General features: G+C 40.7%; 6 protein-coding genes and 1 long non-coding RNA gene across 12 annotated transcripts in view; 5 read left to right on the top strand and 2 right to left on the bottom strand.

Annotated features, from left to right (window-relative positions):
* The first annotated feature begins 38 nt into the window (after window positions 1-38).
* On the top strand, window positions 39-2,052 carry LOC143905291 (uncharacterized). 2 transcript variants are annotated; one of them, XM_077420621.1, is made up of 2 exons: window positions 39-253; window positions 993-2,052. In XM_077420621.1, the coding sequence occupies exons 1-2, from the start codon at window positions 196-198 to the stop codon at window positions 1,262-1,264; spliced, it is 330 nt and encodes a 109-aa protein (XP_077276747.1). In that variant the 5' UTR covers window positions 39-195; the 3' UTR covers window positions 1,265-2,052. The 2 variants fall into 2 exon arrangements, with proteins under 2 accessions (XP_077276747.1, XP_077276748.1); XM_077420622.1 differs by lacking the exon at window positions 39-253 and adding an exon at window positions 497-647.
* A 1,881-nt stretch (window positions 2,053-3,933) lies between these two features.
* Window positions 3,934-9,336, top strand: LOC143905290 (uncharacterized). The gene is made up of 2 exons (XM_077420620.1): window positions 3,934-4,205; window positions 4,631-9,336. Exon 2 carries the CDS (start codon window positions 4,672-4,674, stop codon window positions 5,185-5,187), a length of 516 nt encoding a protein of 171 aa, XP_077276746.1. The 5' UTR covers window positions 3,934-4,205; window positions 4,631-4,671; the 3' UTR covers window positions 5,188-9,336.
* Window positions 9,337-10,030: 694 nt separating this feature from the next.
* Bcas2 (BCAS2 pre-mRNA processing factor) lies at window positions 10,031-13,532 on the top strand. Of its 2 annotated transcripts, none has more exons than XM_077420611.1 (3): window positions 10,031-10,171; window positions 12,212-12,477; window positions 12,557-13,532. In XM_077420611.1, exons 2-3 carry the CDS (start codon window positions 12,221-12,223, stop codon window positions 12,942-12,944), a joined length of 645 nt encoding a protein of 214 aa, XP_077276737.1. In that variant the 5' UTR covers window positions 10,031-10,171; window positions 12,212-12,220; the 3' UTR covers window positions 12,945-13,532. The 2 variants fall into 2 exon arrangements, with proteins under 2 accessions (XP_077276737.1, XP_077276736.1); XM_077420610.1 differs by lacking the exon at window positions 10,031-10,171 and adding an exon at window positions 11,886-12,027.
* Window positions 10,221-11,631, bottom strand: LOC143905296 (uncharacterized). Its single transcript, XR_013259160.1, has 3 exons — window positions 11,522-11,631; window positions 11,132-11,447; window positions 10,221-10,970 (listed from the first exon to the last, which is right to left on the bottom strand). It is a non-coding gene; the product is annotated as an uncharacterized LOC143905296 (long non-coding RNA).
* Window positions 13,533-13,745: 213 nt separating the features above from the next.
* LOC143905262 (colorectal mutant cancer protein) overlaps window positions 13,746-27,915 on the bottom strand; it is a 130,028-nt gene continuing 115,858 nt past the window's right edge. For 2 of the 4 annotated variants that reach the window (XM_077420560.1, XM_077420559.1), the window contains exons 2-13: window positions 25,387-26,146; window positions 18,554-18,815; window positions 17,943-18,088; window positions 17,622-17,828; window positions 17,216-17,404; window positions 16,948-17,138; window positions 16,599-16,865; window positions 16,339-16,534; window positions 16,017-16,208; window positions 15,539-15,726; window positions 15,365-15,467; window positions 13,746-14,080 (exon numbers count right to left, since the gene is read on the bottom strand). In XM_077420560.1, the coding sequence (XP_077276686.1) occupies window positions 13,970-14,080; window positions 15,365-15,467; window positions 15,539-15,726; window positions 16,017-16,208; window positions 16,339-16,534; window positions 16,599-16,865; window positions 16,948-17,138; window positions 17,216-17,404; window positions 17,622-17,828; window positions 17,943-18,088; window positions 18,554-18,815; window positions 25,387-25,629 (2,295 nt within the window). In that variant the 5' untranslated portion in view covers window positions 25,630-26,146 and the 3' untranslated portion in view covers window positions 13,746-13,969. The remainder of the gene's footprint in view (window positions 14,081-15,364; window positions 15,468-15,538; window positions 15,727-16,016; window positions 16,209-16,338; window positions 16,535-16,598; window positions 16,866-16,947; window positions 17,139-17,215; window positions 17,405-17,621; window positions 17,829-17,942; window positions 18,089-18,553; window positions 18,816-25,386; window positions 26,147-27,915) is intronic. The other 2 variants (XM_077420558.1, XM_077420557.1) reach the window with 1 other exon arrangement.
* LOC143905294 (ubiquinol-cytochrome c reductase complex assembly factor 5-like) lies at window positions 14,813-15,211 on the top strand. The gene has a single exon (XM_077420624.1). The coding sequence runs from the start codon at window positions 14,859-14,861 to the stop codon at window positions 15,069-15,071; it is 213 nt and encodes a 70-aa protein (XP_077276750.1). The 5' UTR covers window positions 14,813-14,858; the 3' UTR covers window positions 15,072-15,211.
* LOC143905292 (uncharacterized) lies at window positions 19,875-20,856 on the top strand. Its single transcript, XM_077420623.1, has 2 exons — window positions 19,875-20,028; window positions 20,507-20,856. The coding sequence occupies exon 2, from the start codon at window positions 20,527-20,529 to the stop codon at window positions 20,749-20,751; it is 225 nt and encodes a 74-aa protein (XP_077276749.1). The 5' UTR covers window positions 19,875-20,028; window positions 20,507-20,526; the 3' UTR covers window positions 20,752-20,856.

Below are 27,915 nucleotides of genomic sequence, written 5' to 3'. Positions count from 1 at the left end.
CAATGGCCGCGTTCAGCAGATACAACTGTTGAGTACGTTTTATCAACACTATGCGTTGATTGGTTGGTTCTTAAAGTAGACACGCACGTTCGACTGCTACTCAGCGGCTTGGTCTGCTAAACGCGACCGGGCGCAACCAAAAATGTGTCGGACAAAAATTTGATTGGGTGTTCTAGCTATTTTTCTGCCGCCATTATGCGCAATGTATATGTACAATACTTATCTTTTTACATCATAATCACAGGACTCAAAGGTGCGAAGATTTTTCTCTCTTTTTCTTTGTCGATCGTCATGTCGATGGCTTTACGTTCAGTACCCCGCCGAAGTTTTTATTTACAGAAATATTAATTACAATAATAGCGTGATTTATGAATTTAGAGAGAAGCAAGTCGAGTGATCATGGGGACGGCGAGCACCACTCTTTAGCCGCTAGGGCGCTAGGGGCGCTAGCAAAGAGTTGGAGACGCAGGACGCAGTGACGCACCGAGCTGTCACTGAATACAAATGCTTCGAAGCGTTCTTCCTCTCCTTCTTTCTTTATTGAAATTCGATCAGATACATAAATATATCACTGACAGTCATCATTTTTTAATACAAAATTAAACGACGTTACATCGTCAGATTATCGTGTAAATTTACTATCATGTGTAAATTTACTTAGATTATCCGTAATCAATGTTTTATGAATTGTCTGTGAGTTCATTTATGCGATTTTTTTCGATTTTCAATCTTCTTTTCTATTATCGATTTGATAAGTTTCTCACTACTCGGCACTCGATGTAATCAGATTTATTTATGGCAACAAAACAACTGCTTTCTTTTGTCAAAATTCACGATTTTCTGATTGTTTCGACCTCTCTCCCTTCATATTCGTTTCGCTATCCGTCTTCAAAGATTTTCTTCCAAGGCATGATAAAGCTTTTATTTTTGCCTTTTCTGCCTGAACTCGATTCCATCACGACCTACCTTAATGTCGCCACTTCGATTTTCAGACAAGTCCAAATTCTTGAAAGGCCTAAATCTTCTGAAGATGTCACCCGAGGCTACAGATGATACCACCACCAGTCATTCAACATTGAATGATTTCAACATCGACCTTCTGCTTCATTTGATATCGCCTGTAACGCAGGACTTGCTTATGACCGTCTGTGGCAACATCAAGAGCAGGTGGAAGTGTGAGTCTCGCGACAAGTCGTACGTATCTCAGGGAAGCCTGTTGCGTCGTTACAGACTCGGATGCCATGCGGATCTCAAGTTTTGCTGAGTCTTCTGCAATAAACAAGTTCTTCCAAAACTGCAACCTGAGGAGGCATCTGAAGAAACACGGAAAGGAATAAATATTGGCATTTCTTCCTGTTGACATGGATATGATTAACGAAGTAGAACAACAATCCGCTGCCAAGGCAGTATAAACAGCAATCTGTGCAGAGCGTGATTGTGCGAAAAAGTGATGTGGGGCAGCTACGTTTATTTTTGCCAAGAAACCTGCAGGTTGATTGAAAGAATGTCAGACAATGGGGTGTAATCAGAAACACAATTAGCATCAGAGTAATTACTGTTTTTTTGAAATCTTCTTGTCATAAAATACAATTCTCGAAAGAAATAAAAGTAACAATTCAATCTCTTTTAGCTGCACTGGTTGAACTGGTCGAACATACTGATGCAGTAAGTTGGAATGAAACAAAATATACTTGTCTCGATTGTCACAATATACTAGTCTAGTTCAGCCAGTGCAACTAAAAAATAGATTCACCCTATATTGGGTGAAAAAGAGATTAGGTGAAGAAAGTACTATTTTAGAGTAAGCAATAGTTTCTTGAGAAAAAAGAACAAAATGAGTTTTAAAATCGATTAGGAATTGAATTTTTTCGCTATTTGAAGAAGTTTATATCCCTGGACAGTTTAAGAATATGAAGAGTTTCTCATGAAGAAAGTTTTGTTATAATAAGCGTCCCGTGTCATTATTAATAAGAGGGTTTTCTAAAATTATTACGACATAATGCAATGAAAATTGGATAACCAATAATTAAAAATAAAAAGTTTATATTTTTATTGATTATTTTCTTTATTCAATTTGCTTTTTTGTATTTTATATCGTTTGATATTTTATGCAACACTGTACACTTAAAGTTATATATTAATACTCTATGGCAATAGAAATATTTTATTTGTTTAATACTTGGTAATTAATATATATATACAATTATTACTATTAACACTTACATTAGTAAGTATTAATTATATTACAATTAATATTTATTTTCAAATGGAATATTAACCCTGCAATCGTACGTACAGGTCGTTTGCGTCCTCGGCATTTTGATTGTGGTATTTTCCATAAATTCAACGATTAAATTAACAATGGCAAAATTGTTTTTTATAATATTATTATTGTTTAAACTTATAGATAAGATCTCAAGGAATTTTTTCAGAATTTTTGGTAAAGTTTTAGGTTGTTTAATATGCCGCGAACGCAAACATCCTCATATACACCGTTGATAGATGCCGAAAAAGGGTATACAGTTGGAAAGTTAAAGAATTTAAGTTATTTGTATTTCTTAAAATTCTGAGTTGTCACGTGCATGCAACAACTATTGGTTACTGTATTTTTAAAACATTTATAGACATTTACAATTTGCACTGAAATGTGAGCTAAAACTAGCACATAATTATTCATAGAAACAGTTTTTTTTTCGGTTTTCATATACATTCGATAAGCTCGAAAAGCGATTGAATAATGAGACTTGCGCGAGTGCGTATAAATGATGAAATTCTTTGATGAGTTATCGAATTATAAACATCTCTTAAGATTCGATCACGTTAAGTTGTAAATTATGCGTTACGTAATTTTTAAAAATATTCGCTACTATCTTTGAGCGTTACTCTATAATGGCATTCCAGAAGAACTTGGAGATAGGCGAAAAAGTAATTGGGTGCATTTAGTGGAAAAACGTTGTGAGATATATAAGTGTACTGGAGTGTGCACTGGCTCGGCTGGTGTAAGTCGAGAGAGAGAGAGAGAGAGAGAGAGAGAGAGAGAGAGAGAGAGAGAGAGAGAGAGAGAGAGAGAGAGAGAGAGAGAGAGAGAGAGAGAGAGAGAGAGAGAGAGAGAGGAGGGAGGGGGGTCATATTAGTGCAGGGAGTGTCTTTGTCGTACTACTTGTATTGCGGGAGATTTGCTAATAATACGCGTATGCGTCTTATACGTCAGAGAAAGACAGAGATTCCTAAATATCTATCTCCGGATCATTTTCCGTTCGCGGGCGTGGCATATGGAAGCGTGCCCAGTATACTCATATCTCATTGTCGGTGAATGCACCTTATATGGAACAGGGTGGGAATCTTTCGAACTTGCTTCACTAGTTAATATGGGACGAATCGTTGTCCATGGGTATGTATGTACATACATACATACATACGCGTACGCGCGTATACATACATTTTTCTAGGATTGGCATGTTTCGGTTATCGGTTTCGGCCGAAATTAAAAAAAGATTGTTTCGGTCAGGACTCTCTCTCTAATAGAGACTATTTTCGGTCTCTGTTTAGTTCTATTTTGATTGGTCAATAGTATTCTATTCTCGAAAAGGACAGCAATAGAAAAAGACGAGCTGGTTACGGTTCTTTATCTCATCCGTCCCGTTCTTTTCTATAGAGTAGAGTTTTTCCAGTTACATTCCGGTTCACTAAACCCCTGTTATATTGTTAGCGTTTTCCATTAATAGTTTTAGAGGATCTGCGCTGTATAACCCAAGGGCAGAGTTGGGCCTTTTTTCGTAGAGGTGGGGGGGAGCATCTCCCTAAAAGATTTTCTACGGGGGCGTTTTCTACGGGGAAAACTAGCAACACTGGGATGCACGCTGAGTGCAGTTTTATTACTCCGCTGTGGAAAATCAGTTCGCATATTTTCAATGTTTAACGTTCTACTGGCAGAAAATTGTTAAATTTCGACAAATTTTCATCAGTAGTGCGTTAAACATTGAAAATACGCGAACTGATTTTCCACAGTGGAGCAATGAAATTGCACTCAGTGTGCATCGCAGTGTTGCCTAGTTTTCCCAATAGGAAACGCTATTAATTTCTTTCAGGTTCTCGGAAAATCTGCCTGCTTGTAGCTCGTAGCAGAGAAGAAGGTAGCCATTAAAACGTAGTGCTTCGTAGTAGCCATTACAAGTCATTGTCAATTGAGGGGAGGAAGACGTTAGGTAATCTGCTCATCGATCGTTCTCTTTTCGATAACTATTCGCACGCGTTTTTAATACAAGTATCTCTTTCTCGTCAATCTTTTCGATTTCCAATCTTTCGATTATCGATTTGATAAATTTATCATCGCTCGACGCTCGAGATATGTATGTATGTACATACGCAGATTACTTACTCTCTTATATCACAACGGATCAACGATCGATCGTTTAATCGCCGTCAATATTAATCTTTTGTCAAAATCCGTGATTTTCTCTTGTCCCCCCTGGGGCGTCGTTCGATCTCCCCCCCTCCCCCACCTCTTCCCCCGTATTCGTCCCGCTTCAAAGATTTTCTCTCGAGGCATGATAAACCTTTTGTTTGTTTGTTTTTGTGCCTTTTCTGCCTAAACCCGACCCCACCACGACCTCTCTTAATTGATTTTCAGACAAGTCAAAGTTCTCGGGAAGTCCTGCATCTTTTCTGAAGATGTCGATGTCGCCCGAGAGCGGCGAGAGCACAGATGACGCCGTCGCCAGTTCACCATTGGATTTCGATCTCGTTGCGATCGACATGTATCTGATGCATATCCTGTCGAGGCAGTCGAGTTCCTCTACGCCTACACCGTGTAGCTCGACGCCTGAGAGCGCGGATGAGCCGACGTACGAGTGCACCGATTGCGGCAAGACTCTGTCGTCGACGTCCTTGCGCGAACGCACCCAGGATCCCCATCGCAGACTCGTCCATAACGAGGTACAATTTTCTAATTGCGGCATCACCGACGACAAGTGGAAATGTAATTTTTGCCCCAAAACATTCGATACCCCGAAGAATTTGTCGTATCACAACAAATTCGAATGCCGCATGAGGCTCCGCGTGAATAAGTTTCGCTGCACCTTCTGCCACCGCGAGTTCAATCAAAAATGCAAGCTGACCCAGCATCTGGACAATAAGCATCGACGACCGATGGATTATTGGAACAAGTTGTTAGCCGAGGAAAATTGAGTGCAATTCGCCTCTTCGAAATGAACGGCGCGGAGCGCGATCGTGCGAAAAGATGGCGCCGCTACATTAATTTTTGTCGAGAAACCCTTCGGGTGGATCGGAAGAATACGAGACAACGGAGCGTAATCATAAACACAATGAGCATCAGCGATTATACTGTCTCTTGGGAGTTTTTTTTTTTTTTTTTTTTTAAGAACCAATTCTCGAGCGCGGTAAGAACTGAATCATTGTTTAAAATATTAGGTGAAGGAGATCAGATGAAAAATGTGCTATTTTAGAATGAGTAAATATTAGCTCCGTAAGAAAAAAAGCAAGATAAGCCTTAAAATCGATTAGTAGTTGAATTTTTTTGCTCGCATATGGGCGATATCTCTGGACGGTTTCAGAATACAAAGAGGTTTCTCATAAAGTTTTTGTCATAATAAGCGCGCGGCATATCATTGATAAGGGGGTTTTTCTCAAATTATTGCGTTTGGATGATATTTGGAGCGGAGAGAAATCCGAGATCGCGACCATCCCCATATTCCCCATCCCTTTGTTCTTTATGACGACGCATTTTTCGACCCGCCACCTGCAACTCAACTGATGATGCGTCGTTTCGGTCGGTAACGGTACTACGTGATTACTGGGGATTCTTGTCCGTGCTATGTTTTACGTTTCGTGCAACCGGGCCTTAGGCAAGGACCGACAAATGGGGTCCATATTCTCAATTCTCTTTTATATCAATAAAAGCGCGCGTCGCGTAATTTTAAACATTAGCTTAACTCACTCTTCGTCCCTTTTTAACTGTCCACATTAGAAAGAGACGTGGAGGACGAGGAGTGTGAGTTAAGTTAAAATTAAAGTTATTAACCGGGCCTAACTCATCTATTCGTCTCATTTGACTCTCATCTCGAGGATGTTATTTTCTATGAAAATCGATAAAATTCTTTTTCTCAAACTTATAAGAATTTTTTATGTTAAAGAATAACGAGAGTTTAGATATAACTTTAAAAGAAAAGATGCGAATTACTTTAAAGTTTTTATAAGAATCCTTTATAAGAATCCTCTTTATTAGGAACAAGAGGTCACAGCTGATATCATTTTAAAAGAGAAGGTGCGAGCTGTCCTAAAGTTCTTATTGTTTAATTAAAAAAAAAAAAAAAAAATGATTTGGTTTTCCTTTATGGAGAACACATACGTATGCATTGCTGCTCAATTTTTAATATAAAGAGCACACGTTATCTTTATTAGTTTCTTATTCTATTTATCATATGATTATTGTTAAATAATAATAAATATGGGTTTTATGACATCATTTATCTTTATATGCATTTTGCAGATGTTTTGCTTAAGTATCAATTTTTGATAGATACACAATCATAATTTATAAATTATCTTAATACATTGTTGCGCTCGCGGTAGAGTCGTTCGCGTGGCTCACTCGTGCACTCGCGAAATAAAGACTCTCCGACTTCTCAAAGCGAAGAACGCTTTATTTACAAGAAATACAGTGCGAAAATACAGTACACGTCAAATCAGTTTCAAAGCCCGGCTTCAAATCGCCGCAAACAAAAACCGAAACGATTCGAAGAAACGAGAGAGATTCGCGACTTTTTTCTCGACTCGCATTTATAGCGGCTATCTCGCACGAGTGTAACAATATTAAAATCAGAAATAAAATTTAAAATTAAAATAATATAAAAAGTTGATATGTTTCTAAAATATAAAAAATTTATGCAATATATATCTGTACATATCTTTACAGTTAAGGTTTTGTGAAGATATAAGCAACATATTTGGTCTGTCTTATATGCATCCACCTTCAAAGTAATCTTCGTTATGATGCTCCTTCAAGGGCACTTGTCGAAAATGAAACATATCTAGTCGAACAGATTTGTTTCATTTTCTTCACAAATCTGACCAGCCTAGTCCCCTCAATATAAGTGAAGTGGCGAAAAAAATGCATCGTGACGCGGAAAGATTATTTGAAAAATGGATGTGATACAAGATAAGCCAAATATATTGTTAACGTCGACTACGAAATTCTCGATTGTAGTAGTATATGTCAAAATTATTGTAATGTCAAATATCTAAATTATATAATTTATCGTGACAATGTAAAGCTTCTTGCATAATAGGCGATAGCGACTGGTTGCCGACAATATACTTTTGTCGGCAACTTTGTCGCTATCGCTATCGCTATCGCCTACTGTGCAAGGGGCTTAATGCAAATTTTGGATAGTCATTAATCAAAAATTAAAAAATATTTGTATTTTTATTATCTTCTATATATAAATTTCATTTCATTTTCTTTTTTATATTTTATATTGTTTGATATTTTTTTAACAACACTACGGTTAAACTTACATACTGATGATTTAAATAACTTAACAGAAATATTTTGGCCGGGTAACCTTCTTTTAAAAATATTTTGTTTGCGCCAAACTAATATTTATTTTCAGATAAAATGTCGAAGAAGGTACTTCTTAAAATTCCGAATTGTCACGTGCATATAAAAATGATCGATTATAGTATTTTTAACGTTATAGAATCTGTTTTTTCTATTGCTGAACTGGCTCTGTCTTACATGCACATCCACCTTCAAAGTAATCTTCGTTTTGATGACTGGCTCTTCTTCCGTTAAGGGGACTTGTAGAAAATGAAACATATCTAGTCGGACCAATTTGTTTCATTTTCGACAAATCTGACTGCCTAGTCCCTTTAATATGAGTGAAGTGGCGGAAAAAGTGCATCATGACGCAGAAAGACATTGGATTTTTTACTCCACATTGAAAGGAAAAAGGTAAACTCTGAACTAGTCCAGCCAGTTCAGCAATAGAAAACAGATCCCTTGATGACGATTCGCACTAAAATGTGAGCTAAAACAGAGCACATAATTATTCATAGAAACAGTTTTTTTTTTTTAATTTCGGTTTTCATACATTCGATAAGCTCGAAAAGCGATTAAATAATGAGACTCGTGCGAACGTTTATAAATGATAAAATTCTCCAGTGAGTTATCGAATTATAAAAATCTGAAGAACTCTTTAAGACTTAATCACGTTAAGTAACAAACTATATACGTGTTACGTTTACGTGAGGTAATGTTTAAGACTGATTGAAAAGACTGTTCAACAATAAGACTGATTGCGACTCTTTTTGAATGTTACGCAGTAATGGTACTCCGAAAAGAGTTAGGAAATAAGTAATTGTGTGCTTTTAGCGGAAAAAATATTGTGAGATATAAGTATATACTGGAAGTACGCTGGCTCAGCTGGTGTCAGGTGTCATGTTGTGCCAAGAGAGAGGTCATATTAGGGTAGGGGGTGCCTTTATTGTCATATTACTTGCGTTGCAGAGATGATTTGCTACTGCGGTAATACGCTTATTTGTGGATCAAAGAAAGACAAAGATCCCCCAACTTATCTATCTGTCTCTGGATCATTTTCCGTCTACGGACGTAGCATATGGCAGTGCACACTCCAGTATATATTATATACATATGTTACACTAATATTATAAAAGGTAAAAATATGTATACATTTATACAGCGTGTTTTAAGAAAAGGTTTTAAGAAAGGTATATTTTTGAGAGCAGATAGTATTCATTAAAGCAAGAAAAAAGTGCCTAATAAATATAGATACTAAAATCTATATTTTTTAATGATAATAGACTATTTTTTTACATCAGATTTTTAAGCAGTATTCATAATAGTACGATCTTATATTTAAGATCGTCTTAAGGTTCCTATTCACTTACTGCATACTTGAATTGATGACGAAGCGAAAAAATATATCTTGAAAATTCTTACAACCTATATTAGAATAATTAATTAGAATAATTAAATATCTTTTTTAATTAAAGCATTATTAACCGATAGAATAAATTTGTAAATTTACGAACTCTTTCCTTTTATTTGCATAATCAATAAGTAAAATACATGTCGAATTGAATTGCGTCTAATTAAGGACGAAACCAAAAGCGTTTGATCCTTGATAATTAAAAACAATACATTATAGTTTCGATGTCGTTTTCACGAAGAACGAAAACAAAACGACGTTTTTTCGACGAATTTCCCACTGAGTTTACAACAAATGTTTGTAATTTAGTTACTATTTCAGCTGTAAACGTAACAAACAATAAATTTCATAATTTTATACTTGTAAATTGTGTTATATTCCTTTCGTAAAAAAATTCTACATTCATATAAATATTCCTCTCATATTTCTTTCTCGCGAGGGTTCTAACGGTATCCTAATATTTTAGTGGAATATGTAAGTGAATATATGTATAAGTACGCGACTATGAGGCTGAGGCGTCGGCGTCGTGCACCGTCATGGTGTTGCTTAATGCGCATGCGCGAGTTTTGCTTTCTTTCTCCCCCTTATCCCAACGGACAACGGACCCAACACAACAACACGAGACTGTCTTCCTATGTCAGCATTGTCAGCTGATTTTCTTGTTGATCGTATTTCGTGTTACTGGTTACTTCCGTACTGCAGTTTGAGCAAGGTTTAGCGTGAATTATACATCAATCATTTGTTATCTGGTATCGACAAAGGTATATTGTACCTATACGAGGTTACTGTAAGCAGAGAGTAGGATACATTTTTGTTATTCTGTGCAGTTTGAACAGTAAACAGAGTCTAATGGCACCCCGGTATTCCACACGAGAAATGGCAGAGATGGTTTTCTGCTACGGTTTAGCTAATGGAAATGGCCGACAAGCTCGTGCGTTTTACGCCGAAAAATATCCAAAACGCCAGATACCAAGCCGCAAGATGTTTAGCGGGTTATTCCAGCGACTTGTAGAAACTGGATCATTGGCACGACCAAGATCAGAGGGAACTTTCTCAGTTCGCACGGCTGATATGGAGGAACGGGTATTGAGAAGAGTGCAAGACGATCCACAAACAAGTATTAGAAAAATAGCAGCAGTTGAAGGCCTCAGTCGTTCTATTGTCCACTCAATTCTTCAAGATGAGAGAGAATAGTCAATTCTGTATGTATATATGTATCAATAATATATTTATTAATAAAATATCCAAAAACATGATGTATCGTTTGAAAAATATTCTAAAAATTTTCCACATTTCCAAGAATACAAGATGTTAGATCGTAAAAATCAAAAGTCTTGAAAATCTACAAAAATTAATATGGGATCATAAGAAATTATAAGTACTAAAATGGAAAGAGAGGTAAGAGAAAAGGATTGAATAAATAATCTAAACCACTTCATGGCTCTTTTAAAAAGTTCAATTTAATTTTTCTTATTTTATTTACATTAAAAGTAATATTTTTTGTAATTAAATTTAAGTTATAATTTTATATATATGGTCGAGATAAATTAACTGCAAGAAATTGATTTCAATTTTTAATCACAGAAGTTAAAATTAATAATAATATTTATATTTTAAAATAGTATAGACATAAACTTCATTTGTAAATATATTCAAATTATCAGCCGTCATATATATATATGTATAGACGGACACATGCGGATATTTTTCTTTCCATTCATCAACCAATTGATTACTTATATTGCACCACATGAGATAAAACTTATGCAATTTAGGACATTGTTTCAAAATAATAGAAAAATTATTAGGTACAATCAAGTTCCACATTATCCAGATATAATATTTTCAAGTTCATGCACTGCGCTAATAATGCTAACTTTTGATCAGTGAGGATAGTACAGTGAAAAGAGTACAAAGATATATATTGCTTGCAAGTGTTGAAGAAGTGGTGAAGAAGAAAGTACTCTAAATAAGTTGTCATCTGCAGTTGGGTATTCCTCTCTGTAACAAAAATCATATAATTAGTACAGTATTTTAATTGCGAAGAAAAAATTGCTGTAACTTTTCCAAGATGCTCGCAAGAGAAGCAAAACAAATTTCAATAAAGAATACAATATAATGTGTATTTTAAAAGAAAATGTAGCGCGCACACACACACTTACAGCAAAAGGTACAATTGTTGTAAATTCTTACAGTTAGCGAGAGCATTAATACCCTGAGATGTAATTCTATCTATGCGCGAGTAATACAGAGTCCTTCCAAGTTACGACACGAATTTGCCAATTTCTATTAGAACTGCATCATCTATGGTTCCTAATTCTATCTCACGTATCCGTGGATTATTTTGCAGTATTGTGCAAAGTGCTGTTGTATATGTAGTTGCCAGACCATAAAAGCTTATACGTTCCAAATTATTTAGCCCCTCGAGATATGACAATCCTTCGTCGTCTATGCTACCACTATCTCTTAGATTCAATTCTAAGAACAATTTGCATTAGTTGTTATGCAATTTACCTATAATCTTGACAATTATATACATATACTCTATATACATGATCTCTATTCTTCATGGTTCCAACCTATCTAGTCCATATCTATAAAGTTCTATGGATTCAATATTTACAAATTTTCGTCAAAATCAACAATCTTAAACATCGACAAAGTATCAGGGATACATAATCGACGAGAAAGTTATCTAAAATTCAAAGAATTTTTCGAAATTTTTAAATCAATTCCTTTATGAGAACGAATTTCCTTATGTAGTTTGCTCTCTTCATGTTTTTTACTCCTTGACGTAAAACGTAACCGGCTTGACCGGCTTGACCACGCGCTTGACAGTTTGCTGTTTGCTTTCGCCTCGCCGTATTTATTGTCCTCTGAAAAGAGGCAGGAGTCAAAATAAAGAAAGAAGAAGAAGACAAACTATTTGCTTTCAAGGAATTAACACAGAGACTAATTTTACACAATTTTATTTTAATACATTATGGCAGGAGAAGTGATTGTTGATGCATTGCCGTATATTGATCAAGGATATGATGAACCGGGCGTACGAGAAGCGGTGAATAAGAATTATATTTATTTATAATTTTTTTTTTATTTGCTCCTTCTAGGTTAGGAGCGTTAGCGCCTTCAACCCTTATAAATAGTAATGTGATAGGTTATACGTTGATGTTATGTTTAGAAAAGTCATCGCGTATTTTTTTCATTTCGCCAAATATTTGTGGTTCGATGTTGTATTTCAGGCACTGGCGATGGTGGAAGAGGAGACACGACGTTACAGACCGACGAAGAATTATCTGGAGCATCTGCAGCCTCTGTGCATAACCGCTTTCGAGACGGAGATAATGAAGCACGAGTTCGATAGGATGCACAATCGCTTGCCGATGGAAGTGCTCAGCATGAAGCGTTACGAGCTGCCACCGCCTCCGTCTGGCAAGTTGAACGATTTAGCTGCGTGGAACGAAAGCGTAGAAAACAGCAGCGCGCAATTGGAGCATCAGGCCACTAGGTAGACAAAAGATTTCACTGGCGTATCATCCGCCTTCTCCAATTCTTTCATTATCCTCTATGCTTTTGGGCAATTTTAGAATTTGCAACTTGGAACTGATGATGAATTACGGTTGCGAAGCATGGAAATCCTATTTGGAGGTACTGGTTCAACTGCTAGGTCAGGCGCAGAAGCAGCTGCAGACGCTGAGGAAGAAAATTCAGGAGATCAACTGGCAGAGGAAGTCGATGCAGACTCAGGGAGGCGACAAGCTGAGAGCCCTCGAGGCACAGTGGGTCGGTTTGGTGTCTAAAAATTATGAGATCGAGCAGGCTTGCGTGCATTTGGAGGAGGAGATGCAGAAAATCATGATGAGCAAAGAGGCGGTGGAGATCAATGATGTACCGGCGGAGGAAGGGCCCGATGTGCCTGAGAATAACGCCACAGAAACTATGGCATTACAGATGCAGCAGCAGGATGAGAATTAGGATGCTTAGTGCAACGTGTAAATCTTATATATATATATATGGAGGGGTTAAAGCCATAGTGGTGTAAGTCACTTTTTTTAACCTATCGAGTTAAGTTCATAGATGCAGTCTACACATGCAGATATGTTCAAAAAGACGAAAAAAAAGTTGTCAAAAAAATTGACTTACACCATTATGACTTTAACTCCTCCATATAGAGATGATAAAAATAACTAATTTTTGTACAGACACAGTGGATACGTATTCATCAAGTATTTGCGGACGCATTGTCGGGGGATATCTATAATAAAGCACAGTTTATTTCATTATAGTTTACACGTATCACACTTGTGGTTTATGCTTTTACAATATACATATGTACACGGCGGTTATCGATAGCGCGATACACTACTAAATTAATTTTTTGTAATTTATGACGTGCTGAAGGGTCTGTTTTATATAGGCTGCTTTTGCGTTCGTGTATCGACACAATTGCACACATTGCGTAGGCCTAGCTGAATCGTTTCTTTTTTTTATTCTCGTTAGGACAGCAATATATACCTTGATATAATTACAAAGCGAATAGCTAAGCGTCTTTACTTTCGACTATTCGGTGTAAAAAAATACGTGTGTGTATGTGTATGTGTGTTTATGTGTGTGTGAGAAAGTTTCAATCTCCTTTTTGCGTTTAATCATAATGTGTTTATGTGTGTGTGGGTACACATATATATATATATATATATATATATATATATATATATATATATATATATATATATATATATATATATATATATATATATATATATATATATATATATATGTGTGTGTGTGTGTGTGTGTGTGTGTGTGTGTGTGTGTGTGTGTGTGTGTGTGTGTGTGTGTGTGTGTGTGTGTGTGTGTGTGAGAGAGAGAGAAAGAGTTTCGATCTCTCCATTTTGCGTTGAATCATAATTTCCCCGTGATGACAGGATAAACATTAAAAGTAATTATTGGATTATTAAGCTTGCACCGTGTGTCATTTTTGCCGTTTAATCACTCAACTGTCATAAGGACGTTTCGCTGGCGCCAGAACTTTGAGACTGCAGTGCCATGCTTCCCTTATAGCCCATCGACTCCTCCTCCAGTAAAGCTATTCGTTGCTTCAATGCTTTCACCTGTAATTAATTTAAATAATAGTGCAATATACAATCTGATATATATATGTCCGATGTGACTTGATGTTTGTTAATATAAATTACAGTTTTCAACACTAGAACTACCAAAGGGGTCACCCGTTTGACATTTTTTAGTAACTTATTACTCATTTTTTAAATATTTCATTTTCTGAAATTTTCCCTGACTTTTATTGAAATTACATAGACAGTTAACTTTATTAATTTGTAATATTTCTTCGGTAGAAATAAATGGAGGGGTTAAAGCCATAGTGGTGTAAGTCAATTTTTTTGACCACTTTTTTTTCTTTCTTTTTTCAACATATCTGCATGTGTAGACTGGATTTATGAACTTAACTCGATAAGTTAAGAAAAAGTGACTTACACCACTATGGCTTTAACCCCTCCAAATATAGATTAATCTCTGGCAGTTCTAGTGTTAAATACATCAATGTCACATGTTACATCTCATCATAGTACAAAAATTCTTTTTTAATTTATTATAACTCAGAATATAAAATAAAATCTAAACGATTTGTACTCGTATAATGTTATTATGAAATTTATCCCCTGAAGTGTATTTGCATAATTAAAAATTACTGTATACATAACATATATGTATGTATCAGTATTCAGTATGTATACATATGTATATACATATATAGGTTTGTGTTGTATCAGCGCATGTGCGTGCTATTATCAGGAAAAATCCAATATGGCGGCAACCGACTAGCGGAAGGAACGATTGCGCGACCCGGTGAACCGGAATTCGGACGTTTCAATGTTCAGTCCAAAATTGAAGAGGATAATTAGTAGACTGCCGGGAAAAGCGCTCGGCGAGTACCGACTGCTGCCGCTATTCTTCATCCTCGGGGCCGTTTTGGAATACTCTATGATCCACTGGCAAGTGGGAGAGGTTAACTTTTACAAGACGTACAAGCGGCGAAGGGTGGAGGAGCTGGTGGAGGAAAGATTAAAGCAGGAACAGGCCTGAAGGCAATTTTTTTGCGCCGACTTTCTATCGCGCGATGTCGGCTAACATATCCACGTCACGGTACATTATATTCTATGCAGCAGCACTGGTCACAATGCTAACTGGCGCACAGTGCGTTCACCAGATCTACACACCGCTCAGCGACCTGGACGATCTGGTCGAGCAGAGACTAAAGGAGAGGCGGGAAGAACTGCAGAAGAAATAGTACTACGGAAGCATGTATCTAGTGTAATAAATTATTACCGGTTTTACGAATGAGTTATCACTACAGATACTTGACCTATTAATCATACCTGCGCAGCGTGTCTCTCTACCATTCCCAGCATCTGTTGCTCCAGCTTCTTTAGCCTGGACTGATATTTCTTCTTGGACTTTTCCAGAGTTTGAACCAGCGCTCTGAGGGAATTTTTATCCTTATTTCGAGTATATGCGCGAGTAACGACGGGCAAATTTTCCACGATAATTACCCGTTAGCTCTTTTCAAGTCGTTGACGAGCTCGGCAGACTGCTGATGCCTGAGTTCGGAATTCTTATTGACTTTGTCCAAGGTTGAGATCAATTCCTGCAGGCGTTCCTTCAGTCTTGCCTCCCTGCCCAGCGCCTCGATTAATTCAGATTCCATTCCCTCGCTCTCGTTGTCGCTTAAACCTCGGTCCTAAATGAACTTTTAGCTATAGCACAGTCGCGGAAAGGGAATAATTTGAAGATTATACGCAGATAGTTTTCAACTGACTCAACCGACCACATTTGTTGAATTAAAATCATAATTTTTTTGTGAGTCTATCATATTACCGAGTCTATAATTTTTATTCACACTTAAAAACGATCAGAATCCATGATCGAAATGTCATGATTTTAATTCAATGCCAGTTGGGTCGATAAAATCTACCTGTGTTAATTATTTATTGGAGCAATGTCATTGTTTTTGAAGATTATACACGATACCTTGTTTGTCGCCATCGCAAGCATAGCTTCCGCGTCGCTCAGCTGGCCCTGAAGATGCTGTATGGTGGCGTGTTGCGCCGCGATCTGCGTGTCACGTGCGTTCAACTTCAATTCTATCGTAGCGCGTTCCTTCTCCAGAAGAAACACCCTGGCGCGTAACTCGGCCTTGTCTTCTCGCATGGCCATTAATTCCTATGAAAATATTGAATTCTTGTAAAATAAATTTAGAATTTGAAACAAAAGTTCAACATATATATATGTTGAACTTTCGTTTCAAATTCTAAATTCTTTCTCTTGAGTTTTAATTTAACTAGATACCGACCTGCATGAGTACGGCAGTCTCCAAGTCGAGTTTCCTGGCCTCCGCCAGAGAGATGGTGTTCTTTGAGTTCAAGGGTTCCGCGTGCACGCTCTCCAGCTCGACCGCCGTCGATCTGACCATTGTACGTTCTCCCTTCAGCCTGCCGATGTGTCTCCTGAGTCGCTGTTCGTCTTCCACGCTCCACGTTATTTCCGATCTATCGAAAAGGCATTTATTATGACCAAAAATTGCACACCCTACGCACGACGTGAAATACCTACTCGTCTGACAAGACCATGCTGTCCTCCCACGGAGCGCCTAGCGTATTAGTACAGTCGTTCTCGAGTCTATTTAGCACGTGATACGCAACGTTTTCGGCTGCCCTTCTATTATCGATTGTCACGCTATTTCTCTCGGTGGAGAGCGCAATTTCGCTCTCCAGCAGAGCGACTAGAACATCGTAGGCCTCGATCGCGCGATCGCTGTACGAAAGTGCGAGTCGCAACGCCGTCGCATTCGACTCGTACTTGCCGACTAATAAGCTTAACCTGGAACGTCGAGAAAAAAAAAAAAGATTATTTCACGCGTGTCATTCACGCGTGTCATTCGTATCATTTTTGACAAACGTACCTATCGCATTGCGCCTTGCTCTCGTGCAACGTGAGCGCGAGGACCGCGTTGTTCGCTCGCGCGTGCTCGAGTCTGCTGTTCAACCGTTCCGTCTCGACCTCGAATTGCTTTTCGGAGCCATTCAATTCCTGCAGGTTGGATTGCTCCAAGAGATCCGACACGAGGTGTTCGGCGACCATCGTGGAGCACACCTGATATATGTTAGAATATAATTACGCGTTTGTTGTGTGTGAAAAAATTAGAATGAAAGATAAAATGAAATTCGTACCCCAAGATTAGTTATGTCCGGGCCGGTAATGTGCCTCTCATCCGTCCTCCTCAATCTCACCCTCTCTGCCATTTTAAGAACCGGCGGCTCCTCCCTCGTTACGCTTTTTGTCGGAGGTGTCTGTAGCGGTGGCAAGAGCGGCGAGCACGGTGCCGTCAAAGGTTCCGGCGAGCTGGTGTTGCCTCTTGTCTGCGGAGAGAAGAGGCGGGGCATGAAAGGATGTGAAACAAAGGGACACGTTAAAAATGGGGGAGTTATTGGATTTTATTAACATCTCTTTGTTTCCTCGATTTTTATTCTTTACCATTCTTTCAATTCTCTTGATTAATATTAATTTTGTTTTATTAAAATATCAGTTTCTCTCGTATTTTTATGAGAGACCGATTTCCGGAAGACTGCTGCTCACTCTGAGTTCTCGACGTGGCGAATCGCTGCTCGCCGTTTGCCTCTGACTCTGGCTTTTGAAATGAACAAGTTGTGCCTGCAGACTCGTGATCTCCGCCCGTAACGCCGTGATCTCTTCCTGCAGCGTCGCGACGGCGACGCTCTGGCACGACGCCGCTTGCTGCGTTGGCTCGGGAGTCGGTAACGCGGCCGGACTGTCTCTACCATTCTACATTAAAAATAATAATGCATTTTTTAAAAAGATATATTAAATATAAAATATACCCTCCAAACATTAGGTATATATTACGTTCAAAATTGAAACCTTAAGAGTTACTTTTACCTCTGTCGGTCGATTCTCGTCCTCGCAGCAGCTGGAATCGGCGTCCCCCAGGGTACGATCGCCATCTCCATGGTTGTCCCCACCGCCCTCGCTCTCCTCTACCGGGTTGGTGATGGAACCCTCGGCGTCCCTGCTCGTCTCGACTTCTATAATACGCATTTATTAAGACCATCTCAAATTGCGGCCATCGACGATTAATATACGCTCTACAATACGCGATTCGGAGAAACAAATCTACTCCATCAACCCCGGTTATTTATCGGATATAAGCGATCGTCTCTCGCGACAGTGCGCGCCGATGCCGACGGTATGCGGCGCGTCGCGAGGCCCTATAAGTGATCGCTCTTCTTCTCGGTATCGAGAAGGGGGACCGGGGGAATCGAGAGCGCGCGCTACCGAGAGCTATTGCTATTGTTACTGTCGGTGCCTGGAGAGATTCGCTGATTGCCCCGCCGGGGAATTGGCCGTGGCACTCGTTACTCGAAGGTTCGCCAAGGTTCTCTTCCCTCTCTCGCTCTTCGTGGAGCGAAATCGATACGCAGAATCGCGATACTCTCTCCCGGTGCGTTCGTAACCGTAAGGCGGGATGAAGAGAACAGTTGGACTCTTACCGGACTCGTCCTCCTCGGCAATTACGGTGGCGCGATGCCGCTCCAGCTGTCTGCCGAGCTCGGCGATGACGGAATGCAACTCGGTGAGCCGCTCCTCGTGCCGCGCCGCCTGCTGTTCCGCCCGCTGCTCGGCGCGGGCCGCCTGGACCTCCGCCCGCATCAGCGCGGCCTCGGTCGTCTCCCGCGCGCGAGTAGCCGCCACCAGCCGCGAATTCAGCTCGGCCACCTCGGATCGCAGGGAGGAGAGCGCGGCCGCGTGAAGCTGCGAAAGGAAATTCATTTATTTTCTGTATATTTATTTATTTATGTGTATAAACATAAAAAGATTTTTAAAAAGATCCCGTTAATGCACATATAATTATAATTACAACATCAGCAACAGACGCAGAATGACGTTGAAAGAAGAATATGAGAATAACAATTTTTCAAGTCAATAAAGAAAAGAGAGAGATAAGATCTAACGAAGACAGTAAGATAATAAATGCTTAAAAGAGCTAAGAGACATATGAAAGGAAGTGCACGCGATCGAATAAGAATTTGACCTCCAGTAAGCATATCCAATTTAAGGGTTTGAATTTAGGAACTACGAATTCTTCATAAAAAATGAATTGACTATAAACGTTAGATATAATATTTAAAAAATTATGAGTACTCTTTAGAATAAGAGCATTTATGGGAATTGTGAGCAAATTTCAAAATTCCAGGCTCTTTTATATTTCCCTGATTATATTTCTCTAACTAATTTAAATTTCCATGACTTTCCCGGTTTTCCAGGTCTGTCAGGCAACCCTGAAATTATAAACGGCATTTTACCTGGAATCTGACGCTAATTGCAGATCTAAAACGGGCTTAATTTCATTTGATGTATAATAATTAATATAAACGAGTTTCACGTCCATCTGTGACTCGTAGATCAATCTAATCGAGTTAAATGTAATTCTCTTATTGTAAATGCAATTGTTACGAAAGATTTAAAATAGCATTGAAATAGCGCGTATATAGATATTTACAATTAGCGTGAGTCAGGTGTCTGTTAGCCAATTTACATTCGGTTATGTAATTTTGACGAGCGCGATCATTACGAAGCGCGAATCGAACGAGATCTCTCGGCTGTTATAGGGGGAATTAAACAGCGCGTATCATTAACGCGGATCAGGATACATTATGGATCCGTTCGCTTCCATTTATTCCCGCGGATAATTGTAATTTCTTCTCACACGGGAAGTGCGTAAAAAAAAGAATTGCGTTCAAATACGGGCGTCCTTCGTACATGCAACCAGCCGTGTCGGACGGTTACGAGACATCAACAACTTTGTTATCGGTAATTTTCAAGCGTTTTGCGAAGAGGAAGCAGGGGGCAGGTTGCAATGCATAAAAACGCGTCGGTCGCGCGGCGACGCGACATTCATCTCTGGAACATCCTTGGTACCACATCGACTTGGCGCGAGTTGGAACTTTCTGTGCGAAGAGCTCAGGTAACGTTGAGTCGCTTGGCGAACCGAGAAAGATCCTGCCGCGATCGTCATCCTCGGCAAGCGGAAATTTTTCACTTTACTTCGATCTCCATCTCAGTCTCTCATGAATTGTCATTAATTTGATAGTTTTATTTATTGTCACATTGTTAATTCGCATTGTTATTTGTCGCGCGACAACGCATCAATGGAGATATTTTGTACAATTTTGTTCATTTGGATTTCAATCTTTACTTAGTTTTCTCATTCGCATTCTTTTTAATTGATTCAATTTTACTATAGCTGAATTCCGATATTTACTGTCAGCCAACTGTCAGTACTGAAAATCTGTAGTATATACGTGACATAAAATATAGAAAAATATAGATTTTCATTACTGACAGTGAATATCGGAATGTAATCTATATTTATCACATTTATAATTCGCATCATTATCTTCTGCGCGATAATGCAGATTACGTTTCACGTTCCCGCACGATAGGTGACCGAAGTTAATCAAGGATGAAGCTAACTGTCGTCCTGCTGATGGCCATCGCCGTCGTACTCGTGACGGCGGCCGATGATGCTGGGAACGATGAGGAGTACATACACCTGCCAGGGAAAAATTGCAAGGATGCACCGCCGTGTCCCGACGAGAGACCCTGCGTGATGGCTCCACCTCATTGCAACGTTGGCACTTGCGGCACAGATCCGGTACCGACGTGCGGCAAAAAGCCACAAATGTAGTAAAATCCTGAACGCGCGAGCTCGAAGGGAGCCTCTATATTGTACATCTTGACGATGCTGCTTCTTACGATTAATAAAACATATTGTTGTCGCTGACGAAAAAAATCATTGTGTGTGCGCGCATAAAATCCGATACATTTAAGCAAATCCGATCCGCGAGGGAACGTTTCGCGCGGCGAGCTCTCCGCGTGCCTCCGCGCAATGTCTCGCGACGTTTCATTCACGGAGGATCCTCTCTCGTTCGGTTAAGGTCAGGGGTGCGCGAGCGCGAGCGTGTGTCGACTCAGGGCAAACACGCAGGACACGACGGACGGAGTGTAATTCAAACAAAAAGCAATCAAGGATTCAATTACAAGGCCGGTCGGCCGTGCGGCGGTTTGCAGTTTCATCGGCGAGTAAGGTCACGAGCGAAGAGATTCGATTACCCAACTCGCTTTCGTATATAGGTACATCGGACCGTCCGCTCGCAATTAATTTAGATATCATTTTCATCCTACCCTTTTCTTTTGCGAAACGTCGGCGAGCGCGAAGTAATAAATAATTAATCGGTGGAAGATAGATTTTACTTTTTTTTTTCTCGATCAGCGAGTCTTAAGACGGTCGATATTTGCTGTAGTCTATTTAAATGTAAAGTTTCTGGCCATCAAAGTCTCACGCGATGCTCAAAAAGGCGCTCCGAGCGCAGTCGGATAACGTGCGAAGGAGCGTGCAGCACGATATGTTCCTCAACGGAGTAACTTTCCGTGTTGTTGTGAAAAAAAGAAGAAGAAGAAATGCGCACGAGCCAGAGGTGCCGGGCAACAGAAAGAGAGAGAGAGACCCCCGTGAACTATATACCGTTAACCTACATCGAAAAGAGCCGGTTGCATACAAATGACGGCATCTTATATTGCGAGTGGGTGAGATACGGAGGAGGGGGAGCGAGGCGAAGGAAGGGGAGGGTGAAGAAAAATGGAAGACGTTGGATATTTTCGCGGTCCAGCGAGCCGAGCGACGCGCGATACCTTTTTCTCCGTTGATACGGCACGAGCTTCAAAGCTATTTCTGATCCGAGGTACGATCGTACCGTGCGATTGTTGCGCTTTCGCAAGCGAAGTGCTCTCTTTGTGCACGCGTCTTTTTGGAAAGGCGTTGCCTTTCGAGGAAAATTAAATCTGGCACAATAACGCGATGCGTAACCACTGTGTTAGATCAATATTAGGAATATGAACGAGATATTTGCGATGTGACGGTATAATGATTTTCATTCGACCCGACTGGCCGCACATTTATTAAAATATAACCGTCACGACGTTTCAATATCTTGAGATAAAGACTAAAACCTGCAATAGTTAATTATTTACTGGCGAAGCAAAGTTCATTTTTTGTCTAATTAGCGATGCAACATTAATCCGAATAATGTAGAAATTATGACCAAATTAATTCTTACGATGAGAAAATAACGCGAGACGTCTACTTGATGCGTCACCAAACCATCAGTAGTTTCCTCTGCTTTAAGGTTTTAGGCCTCTAGTATTTTCCTGGTACAGAGGCCTCTCGATTTTTTCCTCTGTATTTCTGAGAGGCTTTTCCTTCGCTTGGTTTTCAGACATAAATTATCCTCGAGCGCATCAGATAAGCGACTGCGAAATTGCGCCGACGTTTATCGGCTTGCCGCGCGCGCGGTCTCGGTGCAGACTTAGCGCATATTCGTCGGTGTCAACCAACTCATAAACGTTAACGATATGGCCCCTCCGGCTGAACTTTACGGCGGTATGCGACCCGCGGTGGCTCGGCGGTCGCGATGTACCTGGCAAATGCCTCAATTCCGCGCGCTACGGAACGCAACGCAACGGTGCAACGCAACGGTAGGTGTTTGATGGTTTCACGGTTCGCGCGTGTTTTGCCAGCCACGCATGAGCGAAGATCTATTACGGAAATCGTCGGGCTCTTCGTCGTGCAATTTGGCGCGATCCCCGTACGACCGCGACGGTGCAATCGTTTCCGCGATCGCGGTACGGAAACCGGCGGTGGTTTCGCGATTACTTCTCACCGCGCCCTTCTTCCCATCGCGATTTACACCGCTCGAGAATTGTTCGATCGGCGCCGACTCGCGGAGACTCGCATCCGTTTGTTTGCTTTTCGTTTGATCCTCTCCGCTTGATCTCCGAAAGCGAGAATTGGATCATGTAGTCTCTTCATTTTCGCACCACGTCGTTTTAATCATCAACTGTGAATGTGAAGTCTCTAATGTCCATTTCTACTAATGCAAGTAAATTTTAATCTTGGTTTAACTGACTTTTCATCTTTTTCTAATTCTAAAAGTTAGAAAAAGATAAGAAGTAACTTACAAACCAAGATTAAAGTTAAATCTACTAAAGTTAAATTTGTGTAGAAATGGATGTAAAACTTTCACTAACTTATGTCGTAATTTTGATCAATTCTTTTTTTCTAGAAAAAAAACAGATGAAACTTAATTCTGTGCGCATTTACATAATGATGAAAAATACAAGAAACTGTAGCAGCAGATATGTATGCAGAGTGGAGAGTAATTAATTTTGTTACTTTATCTTCATATCCAAAGTAGGAATCCTCGGGATTTCATATTCGCTAGTGTGTAGTTTCCAGAGTTAAGGGTTAAATATCGCGTCTATAATCTTGGAATGAGTAACGTTTATATATAAAGCACGACGCCAAGTTTATCTCGGGAATTTTATATCTCCGTGGAGATAAAAAAGGCGTTCTATTAGTAACGGGGAGTCATTTGAGAAAACGTATAGAAAAAACTTTTGCTTGCGATATAAAAACACTTTTGATATAACTTTTCAAGCGCAATTCAACGCGGCCCATATATCATTTATAGAAAGATCTAGACTGCGTTTCAGCTAGCGATGGCTCGAATCGTTTTATCGGATATTACTCGGAAGTAATTTTCGCAAAAGTTACGCCTCCCGCGAAGGGAGAGAAACGACGAAAGTTTTCCGTCAGTCGTAACCATCGTGAGATTAGCCCGGGAGAAATTTGTCGAAAAAAAAAAACTGAGGGTGCACGAGGAGACGCCGCGTCCGTGGAGACACCGATGAGAGAAAGGTGCGTGGTAACACTCTCAGGATACGCGTCATAAATATTGGAAGCACGTGGAAGTGCGAAACAAAAGCTTAATCTGCTTCCGTATTACAATGTGAAATTGCACAAGGTGATAAATTATGAAAGGCGACCGTCATAAATCGTACAAAGATATTCCTTCTTATCATTTTTCAGCTTTCCAGATCTCTAAGAATTTTAAGAGCTCATCTGAATAGATACAATTACGAGAACTTTTCATGGATTTTCTCGCAACCTGTTCAATTTTATGACAATATAATGTTGTACCTTACAGATAAAGAATCATACCTCCATCGTTATAAATGTATAGAGAAAACAGGATTTAAAGTTTACTATTTCCATGAAAATTTTCAATATGATATTTTTTTAAATTGTATCTTAGGAACGTTGTATCTTAATAATGGCCATAAGACTCTTTATCATTATACAATTTAAGCTCTTTGTATGTTAAAAAAAGTAAATTAAAACTCAAGATAAGATTCTTTTACCTTTAAAGTACAGAAATACAGAAAATAATTTATTAATATTGTACTTATATAAAATAATTTCTTCGCGGGGTAACTTTCGGGATCTCAATTTGAGGTAGAAAAATTAATGTAGAACGCAATGCAAAGTTTTTCCAGCGGGTGTTAATACGCAAGCAAGGGCAATCCCGGAAAGAGAGCCGGCGGAATTCATTATTCGCGTATGAGGCAAAGCGCTGTCGGATTTGTCCGCGCCGGCTCTCTCATTATGACTGACGTGTAATTTATCGAGTAAAAGTTCTTTTGTGTTTTCGTTTGTGTGACTGACGGCGGCGGCGGCGCGGTGATTTATCGTCGCGCGCGCGAGCTCGACTGCAAAAGCCGCGGAGATCTGTAAAGAGCAATGCCTGCCTGCCTGCCTGCCTGCCTGTCGTGTATCGACCTCGTTGACAGGTCTCTCTGACGGCGACGCGACGTCATATCGCGGGCGCGAATGGAAAAAGTTAGCATCGCGCGATAAATCAGCCTCCAAATCTTACGCGTCCTCGCGACAGATATACGAGGAGCGATATGGTAAGTAACGATATGATCGAGGACGAGATCGAAATTGAAGGAATTGGTTGTCTTTTCCCCCCCCGAAAAATCTCCTGAAAATAATTTGAGATTTTTCAATTCAATTCACGAATAGCGAGTTAGCGGATTCCTTTGCGTGAATATTAATTTCTTAAAATAAAAAAAAAAACCTCGAGCTTTTTAACTACGTACATATGTTGAAGCACATATTTAATTCTAGATTTCTACACTGATGAAAAAATAAATTATTATTTGCGAGAAAATAGATCTCTTTGAATTTAGTTTCCTTGATTCAAAGAAGTATTGGGTAGATTCAAGAAAACATTTTTCTGAGTTTAAAATAATTTCTTGAATCTACTTAATACTTCTTTGAATTAAGACAACTAAATTCAAAGAAATCTATTTTCTTGCAAATAATAATTTTCTTTTCGGTGTAGTGTTCCTCCTTTTTCTCAACCTTGCGCTTTCTCCTTCACCTACCTACATCGTCTAAGGCCGGGCCGGGAAAACTTACTGCATTTTGCATGTCCTTATTGACCTCGACCTGTATGGGCACGGTCTTATCGGGTCGGCGATCATTGGGACAGCAGAGCCATGACCTAGACCTGGTGAGCCCCCTGGACTCTTCCTCCTCGTCCTCGGCGACTTCCTCGTCCTCCGTGGTCGCGCAGTGAACGTAGACGAGGTCATCGCGGCGCAGCGGCGGCTCGAGAATGGCCTCTTTCGCGGCCAAGGTTGGCACGTGGCCGGAAAGCATCTGCACCGGATAGCGCGGCGATTGTTGCTGCTGCTGGTGCTGCCGATGCTGACGCTGAGACTGAGGTTGCTGCTGATGCTGCAGCTGCACGTGCTGCCGATGCAGGTGGTCCACGTAGCAGCGCGGCTCCGCCGAGCCATTGTTTACGGCTACCGCGAAACCCGCCACGTTGAATTCCGAGAGCTGCGAGCTGCTGGTGACCCAGGACGCTCCTCAGGAAGGCATCTTAAGCGCCGTTCCGCGCGATGTAATCTCGGATCGATCGCGATCGAGACACCGTCGCGGATCGTCGCTCGCACGATCGAACGATCGAACGATCGTCACTGCCGCCGCCGCCGCCGCCGCCGCCGCCGCCGGCCGGCTGTCCTCCTCCTCCTACTGCTTCTTCGCCTCTTCGAGTTTCGTTTAATTTACTTTCGATCTTATTACTTTCCGCCTGGTTCGCCCATCCGAGATCACGCGGCTGTGTCGGAGCGAGTGTTGCAGCGATCAACGTGCAGCGGAATTCGCCGGCTGGCTGGATACGCGCGAAGAAGAATAAATGATCGATGAATGTTTAACGAATGCTTTTGTTTATTCAATGGTGAAAGGTTATCCGCGCGCGCGCGCGAGACCGCGAGAAAGAGCCGGCGGAGTAACGGATCCGCGCGCTGTTGGATGCGCGTCGGTTCGCGAGTTGATGTGGATTAATGCAGCGAGCGCGGACGTCCGATCCAAGTGTAACGCGATACACGCTATATACCGCACGTCTATCCTACATTCGCGAATATATGCGCGTAAATAAAATATTTTCGAACGGAGAAAATGGGGGAGATTTTATGAATAAAACGACAGCGCGCGCGCGTGGGGGGATTTTGCGTTCATCACGTCGAGAGAGTGGAGTGTCACGATTCGCGAATGAGATTCGATAGAGAGATACGCACTACATCGATGCTATAGACACTTCGCACACGGTATTGATCGACTTCTATTTTGGACTCGCATCAGATATATTTTTCGTATAGGTACTCGCTCGCTCCTGGTCCGTCGCGCGGCTTTTGCGCATGGTCTAACAACGTTAGCCGGCGTTTGTGCGTCCGAATCGATACATTGTTTTCGAAATACCACTTGACCGAAATTACGCAACGATTAATAGCCAATTCGCCGATTAAATCGTCATTGAGAAAACACAGAATTGATCAATCAACGAATTCAGGCGCAAGTTGAATTTTTTTTTTATTTAGGATGCTCGATCGCGCAATACTTTTTGCTTTATAATTCAAAGATTTTAAAGAAGATCGTAGCAATTAATGAATGACATTTCAGGATACGCGGAAAAAAATTCAGCGCGACGCTCTCGAAATCGGACTCCCACTCGTCGCGAGTTCATTTTTTTTTTTTTTTCGAGACGGTTAACGAGCTCGCCGTGACGCGACGACGTTCGTTAATTATTCATCAGCCGGCGCGGCGTCCGCGAAACCGTAAAATGTCGTTTCGCGGATCGGATTATTTTCGGGGATTAAAATTCGCCGCGTAAACTGATCCGAGCATATCGGGGCCCGCCCTAAATATCTAAAATATTCAGCGCATTTAAAACGCCCCGCGCATCGCGTGCCATTAAAGCTTAAATGCGATTTATCTATCGCTCGTCGCGAATGCATTTCTGCAGCGGGCGCGCTGGGGGGGGGGCGATCGATCAACGCCAACTTTTTTCCCCCCTTTCGTTAACAGAACCATCGCGCATCGCGTCGACGTGACCGGTTTATGTTACATCCTTTCCGCGCGATACTGGGCCAACGAGAAAACAAAACAACAAGGGCACAAACGGCCCTCGTGCGCCGAGGAGGTTCCGGGGAGGGTGGAGGCGATGACGGACGCGGAAACTTCCGAAAACAAGCCCTTCTTGCCCGCGGCAACCCAATTTCGTCGTTGCGTTCTCGCGAAACTTTATTCCTCGGCCGACGATCGACCTCGGCCGTTCTCGGCGCGGCGTAAATCTCTTGGGCGGCGCAAAAATATATATCTGCATATATCGGCATAAATTCCCGCCCGCGCCGGAGTCGTTTTTCGCGATTACGCGGCGCTGGTGGATGAGGCGCTCGATAAAACTGGCTAAATAACGAGCACGCTCGGGCTAACGGCGGCCGGAGCACAGTCTCTAAAGTATAGATATACGGAAACTCCGCCCTTAATCCCGGCTGCAAGAAAGCGGGCCGTGTCGGGACCCGTCGCGGGTTCGATTAACTCCTTCTTCACGCTCGAGCCCATTGAACTCGAGTGAGTTCCTAGCTTATGAAGTAAACGACG

Source organism: Temnothorax americanus, unplaced genomic scaffold, assembly GCF_048541705.1.
Source record: "Temnothorax americanus isolate GAGA-0224 unplaced genomic scaffold, ASM4854170v1 Scaffold6, whole genome shotgun sequence".
NCBI classification, from domain to species: domain Eukaryota; kingdom Metazoa; phylum Arthropoda; class Insecta; order Hymenoptera; family Formicidae; genus Temnothorax; species Temnothorax americanus.
The sequence above is the reverse complement of the archived record's forward strand: the minus strand, read 5'-3'. Positions and strand labels throughout refer to the sequence as shown.

Coding starts and splice junctions, on each gene's coding strand:
- LOC143905291 (XM_077420621.1), top strand. CDS start 196: ATGCGCAATGTATATGTACAATACTTATCTTTTTACATCATAATCACA. Junction 254..992: donor CATAATCACAGGACTCAAAG/GTGCGAAGATTT, acceptor TTCGATTTTCAG/ACAAGTCCAAATTCTTGAAA.
- LOC143905290 (XM_077420620.1), top strand. CDS start 4,672: ATGTCGATGTCGCCCGAGAGCGGCGAGAGCACAGATGACGCCGTCGCC.
- Bcas2 (XM_077420610.1), top strand. CDS start 11,953: ATGGCAGGAGAAGTGATTGTTGATGCATTGCCGTATATTGATCAAGGA. Junction 12,028..12,211: donor AACCGGGCGTACGAGAAGCG/GTGAATAAGAAT, acceptor GTTGTATTTCAG/GCACTGGCGATGGTGGAAGA. Junction 12,478..12,556: donor TTGGAGCATCAGGCCACTAG/GTAGACAAAAGA, acceptor GGGCAATTTTAG/AATTTGCAACTTGGAACTGA.
- LOC143905294 (XM_077420624.1), top strand. CDS start 14,859: ATGTTCAGTCCAAAATTGAAGAGGATAATTAGTAGACTGCCGGGAAAA.
- LOC143905292 (XM_077420623.1), top strand. CDS start 20,527: ATGAAGCTAACTGTCGTCCTGCTGATGGCCATCGCCGTCGTACTCGTG.